We start from the raw sequence: 7,421 nt of genomic DNA on the forward strand, positions 1-7,421 counted from the left end.
CAATACCACTCCCTACTTTCGAATTCATAAATTCCAATGCCTTGGATCAACTTATCCCACCCTCACCAGGGGCAGCAATACCTTAGACCTGGTCATTACCAACATGGGCAACCGGTGTTCCACACCAGAGGTCAGTTCCTCGTTGGTCAGATCAGACCACAAGCTAATCACCCTAGACATCCACATCCCACCCCCAATTAGGGAAACCACCGTAAAAAATTTCTCCAAAGCCAACTTCACGCTTCTTAAGACAGAAGTGGCAAACTTCACGACACCCATGCTGACAGACAATAGAGGTACAACTGCTGAATCCTATACAAATGCACTTTATAAGCACTTACGCAACTGCATGGATCGTGCAATCGGCAACCGAATCAAGATGCTATCCTCCAAAAAAGGAAGCCAACATGGTGGTCCCAACTCTACAACAGAAGAAAGAAACTGTTGCAAAAGAGTAAAATCCCATGATTGGAGGAACTCCATGGTCAGCCTCAGTAAGAAGTGGAGATCCCTCATAAAACCCTACAAAGCTAGTTACGAAAAAAAACTGCCACCAATTCTATAGACAAGCACACAGCATTCTTTAGCTATGTCAAGAATCTCAATGGCAACACTCAGATCTGCTCCGAGTTACAGCATAATGCCACTAAATATACAGAACCAACTGATATTGCCAACATCCTGGCAGATAAGTTCAGTGCTAACTTTACCCCTCACTCACCCCCTAGAGGGCCCATCTCTATACCGGAAGAATGCAAAGTTCCTGGCTGCACAGGTAAAAAAACACACTCTCCAAAGCCAAGAACACAGCATCCATGGGACGCGACAACATCCCAGGCTGCATTCTACACGAACTACAGAACGAACTGGTACCCCACCAAAGTGCCATGTTCAATCATAGCCTCACCTCAGGCTTTGTGCCCACTGAATGGCGCACAGCAACAGTTACCCCACTCCAGGGAGCCACCACGGACCCTGGGAACTACCGCCCCATCAGCCTGACAAGCCTGGTATGCAAGGCTATGGAACGTATCATCATGGAACTTACAAACAATGACATTGGTAATCTCCAAACTCTGGACCCTACCCAGTTAGGGTTTGTAAAAGGCAGATCATGTCTTCTAAACCTGATAGACTTCTTTGAAGTGGTCACCAAAGCCGTAGATGAGTGTAAGGTGGTTCACACAGCCTATCTAGATCTCGCCAAGGCTTTCAACACCATCCCCCACTCTGGAATTATAGATAAATCCACTAATCTAGGTATAAATCCCTATGTCACAAGATAGGTTGACAACTGGCTCAATGACAGAACCCACACTGTAAAAGTATAGACTCTAAATCCATCTTCAGACCAGTGACAAGTGGAGTACCACAGGGTTCAGTCCTGGGTCCTCTCCTGTTTGGTATCTACTTCTCTGACGTACAGGCTAACACAAAAGGTCTTTGACTAACAAAGTTTGCAGATGACTGCAAACTAGGAGCCATAATCAAAACTCCTAACAATGTGGACAATCGACAAAAGGGCCTCACTGAGACAGATGACTGGTGTCAATGCCATGGCCTCAAGCTCAATGCCAAAAAGTGCACTGTCATCCCTTTTGGTAAAAACTCTGTACCCATGAACTACCACGTAGGTGATAGTCTATTTAACCCCCGAAAGTGTGATAAGAGAGGGTGGGAGATTGGCCTAATGGTTAAGGTGTTTACATTACAGACACAAGGTGCAGGGTTTGATTCTCACATGGGGTAACTGGCTAGGCTTAAAATGGCCTGAAAGGGCAAGGTAGCTTAGTAATAACCTATGAACCTATGGGGCACAGGTGGACAGTAGTCTCTCCTTTGATAATCACATCGCCACAGTAGTCATGAAATTCTTCTAGGTGAACACCTCATCACAAAAGGCGTCTCATCCAGGAAAAAAAAAAAAAAAAAAAAAAAGGAGGAGGTCATTGTTCCCCTCTACTCATCACTCATTAGACCCATTATAGAGTACAACACCTTTTGGTATGTACCTCACAAGACATCTACAACAACTGGAAAGACTACAGAAATACCTCACAAAGAAGATTACTGGGCTCAAACAGATGCCCTATGCAGACTGTCTCAAAAAACTACAGCTTTACTCCATCGCATATCGCCTACTCAGGGGTGATCTCTGCCTAACATACAAAGCTATGTCAAACCCAGAGCTGTTGGACATGCTCCACTTAAAGAAATCCCAATCCCTCCGAGCTACATGCTCTAGGGACCTAAACCTTGTCACCACAATAAACAGAACATGCTGGAGGGATAGATTCCTGTCCCAGAGACTTCCCATACTCTGGAACAAACTACCTATCTATATCAAACAGAGCTCCTCATTAGCACTCTTCAAGAAAAATCTTGATGATTAGATGGGAGATAGGAAATTCACCCCAGGGATTATTTCTGTGGCTCTGCTTGACGGGGCACAGGAAAATAATTTTCTTGGATGGCAAAAGTCAGGGTACCATTTGGCTAGGCTTATATAGGCCCTGGGGCCAATAGCCTAGTACCTACCTATGAACCCATAGGTAGGAAGATATCTACATATGTGTCCATGCGCATGTTCAGGAATCTGCTTTATATATTTTCATCTATAAAACTAAACTAATCCAAGCAAAACCTATCAAAATATCAACTACAGAACTCATCTTATCCTAAAGCATGCCAATGAAAACCATTACCTTAGAAAAAATGTTGCCTCCCGTTTACTGGTTCTCAGCAAGAGCACACAGTACAGAACAATCAATATTGCTTTTTTAGTGGTATTATTTAAACTCCCTGCCAAATCTCCTCTAGCTGATGCTCCAATTATTACTCACGCCACATAATACAAACAAACAGCTCTGGAAACACAGGCCATCATGCTTCCTATTCTCACAGTTCATACCACCCTCCACAGACACATCTTAGGAGTTGCTGGTAGGGGTTTAACCCCATACAGTAGCATAACCTTGGAAAACATGTGCCAAGCCTTAGATTTAGAGGCTGACCGAAAGATTTTGTGCTCAGACTTTATTTTAGATTGCCATTTTACAGTTTAAGAGGAATAGACCACAACTGAAAAAATATAAACACATGGTCTGGGGTCTTTAATAAAGTAATGTGCTCAAGAACTCAAAAAACATTAAACTTATGCCAATAACTCTTAAGTTGTTCAAAAGCAATTTGAAATAGCAACAAAATTAAATATTAAAGGTTGCTAAATAAGAAAGTACCCGACAGACTGCTTTTCTATGGCAGAATTCTCAAATACAAGCGCATGCCATAGATATTCAGAGCAAATGAGGCAAACTGTTTCACTGCTACTGTAATGCTGTCCTGACGATGCTCAAACCCTCTTCTCCAACATAAGCAGGGGCACCAGTTTGTGGGAAAACTAGCCACAGACACCTAGCCACTTAAAAAGGTAGCAATAAAACCTACATATATACAGAAACCAATAGTCGCACATAACTCTAAAAAGGGGGGGAAATGGAAAACATTATTATGATTTAAGTATAACATACTATCTATCCCAACATAGTTTAAAAAAAATCAATATACAGCTCTCAATCACTTAGCTCAAGAATTAGGGTCAAAGCTAAAAAACAGGGGAGGTCAAAGGCCCGAATCAGGGTCAGATTTTAAATATTGCTCTTACTCATTAAAAAGTTGCTAGACATGCTTTCCATTAGCATGCGTTTTCTGAACATAAAGCTTGAAACTCAAACATATGTCATTAATAACTACAATCCACAAAGGTCTGGAAGAAAACCACAAATTTTATGAAAACCAGATCAAAATTATGAGGCAAATATCAGGGATAGTTGAAAGCAATGGTCTACTGTGTACATTAAACTCTCCCACAACAGTATTGTGAAGGCTTCCAAGTCCGATACGATACTAATACATGTGACTACAAAGACATCACCCAAAGGCGATCACACACAAACACATGCATGATGGTTTCAATTATAAAGTCAAGTAGGGGTTTGGAGCAGCATGCACTAGGTTGGAAACTTATTTTGAGTACATTGAGCTTAAAATGCATTTCAGGTATAACAATGCAAATTGACTCTCAAAAATATTTTATAAAATATGAAAGTACACTTGTAACATACTGTGTTTACAGGATAGAAAGAGCAACAAGCAATCTGCAAACTTGACTTTATTTATATCATAACCAATATGCATTTACCTGCTGTGCAAGGAGCTGTCGTCGGAGTTTCTGTTTTTCTCTTATCTCTTGAAGCCGGCTATTCATTATATACACGTTTATTACAATTCATCAAACAGACATTTTAAAAAGATGAAGTATTGTAGTTACTACTGATAAATCCCACATATCCCGACGCATGCGTTTGACGTCATTTCCTAAGCGCAACTCAGTAAGAAATGTGAGTAAGTAACTTGTTTAATGGATACGATGATGGTTTATTTTTTGTGAAGGCTACAAGTTTCGGAAATATGGGATACCAGTTGTTACTCACACTGTGCACAACTAGGTAATTTTCTGGGAGGTTGACTTTCTTTCTGCTGTTGTTTCACTCAAATTTTTTAAACTACATATGCAGGGAACGTAACTGCTGCATGGGACAGGTTATCTCCTTCGGACGAATTTTTTTTGTGTAATTAAACACTGCTCTGAAACTATAAATACTCATTTATCTCTCAAAACCAGCATTCACGTAAAACTCACATCCCTACGGTGCTCATATCAATCTTTAAATAATATTCGACCAGACAGCTGTACACATTGCTTTTGTTATTAATCTTGTCATTCATATGCTGGTCACATTAACATTTAACTTTTTACGTTATTAAATTAGTAAAGAATTATGTGGCAAATTGTTCTGTTTCTTCTTTAAATGTTTGTATCGATTCAAGTACTTACTGCGGGTTAACTTCTTTTGACTTTTTGAGTTCATTCATTATTCCAACCTCTCTCTCACGTATGTTTGTATAAGAAATTTGAAAACGTTGATAAAGCCGTTTGTAAACGTTATATATCTTTATGTGTTTATACAGGTTTATTAAAATCTTGAAGAAACATTTAGAAAATACATTACAACATAAAACCAGTTGAAACTCGCAAAGTATAGAATCACTGGCATCCAATTGGTAGTGTAGGATATATTAACAAAGATAAAAAATTTAAAAATGCTATACAGAGGGCAACAGTAGAATGTGTGTAATAAGACCAATTATGCAGTAAAAGTGATGTGTGTAACTGTCGTAGCAAAAATAAGGAAAATGCATGTCCTGTCATGGCCTCAGAACAGCGGTCTGTCCATAAAAGGTGCATAGCAGTCACTAAGAAAAAAAATATGTATGTTGTACGGTTGCATCCCAGTGGATGCCATAGTTACCATAAAGAACCTTTTGGTCAGTTAAAGGAAGGAGTAGAGGGATGTTGTGGTGACCTTGTATGTAATCCCAGAACAGTTTGACTCTCTTGTGCAAGTACTAAAGATGTGGAAAGTTGTTTCTAAATCAGGACAGTCTGGTCTGAAACGGGTACGATTTTCCATTTGGCAGAAAGTGTAGTAAGCCCTAGTAGGCAATCTAAGTAAAGAACATCGCTACAACATGTCCTTGAAGTGAGGAAAAGGAATGCAAGAACACAGTCAACTGGCCAAAGCATGCCTCCAGAGTAAAGGGTAATCTTGATAAGCATTTATACTGTGTTGTAACAAGATCTGAGAGTACCATTGTCTGTGGTGTGTTGGTAAAGGTGTGAATGTAGAGCGGGAACGCAAGAGGAAAGTCTGTACATCTTTCAATTCAGAGGAGGGAATGGCCCAGGAACATTTACCCTGTAAGCATTCGGGCCAGAATCTGCCTGACAAAGCAGGCAAAAGCCTGGCTAACAATGTTAAGTCATTGGAGTGAAGATGATGTAAGAGTGGAAATAGATATTTGATATGTAAGAGTAAGACAGAGTGTAACATAGAAAAGCCGCCCTGATGAGTGGGCGCATATATGATGCCTCGTTTGATGGGGTTGAAAGCGGTGTTCCAAAAAAAAAGGCAAAAACAGATTTCAGTAATTTGGCCGTCCAAGCCAGAGGAAAGAAATGGACAGAAAAGAGATAAGACAACATACGTAATGCAGTCAGTAAACTTGTCCCCAGAATGAAAAGCATGTAAGATGTCAAAAAGTGCTTCATGAGAGATATTGTTGAACGCTTTTGTTATGTCACATGAGAGTGAAATGGAAGAAGATTGTTGTGTACCGTATGTAGAGAGAGATTTGAGTATGTGTAAAAGGTCTAAAAGTGGTCAGCCTGGGATGCCGTAGATGCCCAGGTCGATGATGGTGTCATTGTTTGTGGAGTCGTTTTGTAATCGAGTTACACAGCGAAATAGGCCTCCAATTGGCAATATTAGTTCGTGGTCCTTTCTTCCAAATAAATTTAAGGGTGATGTCGAGAAAGTGGAAAAGATGTGTCCAGAGTCATACCATTCATTAAAGAGAGAGACTATGATCTGACATTGATTTGTCAGTCAGACTTTTGTAAAAGTGTTATTTAAGGCCATCTAAACCAGTAACTGTTTTTTGTAGAGAAGTTCTGTGGCAGTGTGCAATTGCGGAAGTGTGATGGGAGCATCCAAATTCACTGTGAAGGGCAGTGGACTAGGAGGTAATGGCCAGTCTCAAGGCTGAGTTGATATAAACGTGGGAGGTAGGAGTGAAATACATCCAAATGTTTTCTCCGTGATAAGGGTGCCATCCTCTTTTGCGAGTGCGGTGATGAGTTTCTTTGCGCAAAAGGTGTTTCCTTATGAAGGGGAGGAATTGTTCCCGCTCCCTTTCAAAGAGTGTTTGAGATTGGGAAGAGTAGTATGAAGACGCATGCAATGCAATGTGTGGAGTTGTGTGAGGTAGGAAAGAGAGTGTGGAAAGGCCTGGTGTGATGAAGAATGAAAAGAAGTGCGTGTCTTGGCAGTCATGTGTTTAAGCTTTGTGTGGAAGTGTTGTGCGAAAAAATTATTTGTCATGAAATTTTGCCTTGAAGTCCATACACCACTGAGAGATGGAAGGATAAAGGTCCAGTAAATAAGGTGGTCTTCCCACAATTCTTTAAATATAGCCTGCCATATTGGGGTATGTAGCCAAGAAGCCATGTAACTTGTAATGCCCTTTCCTCGCCCAATGGCGTTATGAGATCCAAAGGTAAAGGATAGGGCTTTATGATCAGTGAAGGAAAGACATGTAGAAGAATAGGCTGTACGTGTAAGGAAAGGGGAATGACTGCAGTAGTCAATTCTAGTCTGGAAAGAAGGTGTTTTCGTCTGTCCCTGCTATGATGAGGTTGGTAATATTTAAAAGATCTAAGCATTTAACAATGTTATGTTCCCTTCTAGAAGGCTTCTGTTAAGATGGCAATTAAAGTCTCCAAGGAAGAGAATAGGGCA

The 7,421-nt window shown here is 40.5% G+C and overlaps 1 protein-coding gene across 1 annotated transcript in view; it reads right to left on the reverse strand.

Moving 5' to 3' along the window:
• The window catches only part of METTL14 (methyltransferase 14, N6-adenosine-methyltransferase subunit), a 572,808-nt gene extending 568,435 nt beyond the window's left edge, over positions 1–4,373 (reverse strand). Inside the window, exon 1 of the mRNA XM_044061658.1 lies at positions 4,202–4,373. Coding sequence (XP_043917593.1) covers positions 4,202–4,267 — 66 coding nt within the window. The 5' untranslated portion in view covers positions 4,268–4,373. The remainder of the gene's footprint in view (positions 1–4,201) is intronic.
• Positions 4,374–7,421: the final 3,048 nt, after the last annotated feature.

Source organism: Protopterus annectens, chromosome 2.part0, assembly GCF_019279795.1.
Source record: "Protopterus annectens isolate FY-2018-M chromosome 2.part0, PAN1.0, whole genome shotgun sequence".
Classification (NCBI taxonomy): domain Eukaryota; kingdom Metazoa; phylum Chordata; order Ceratodontiformes; family Protopteridae; genus Protopterus; species Protopterus annectens.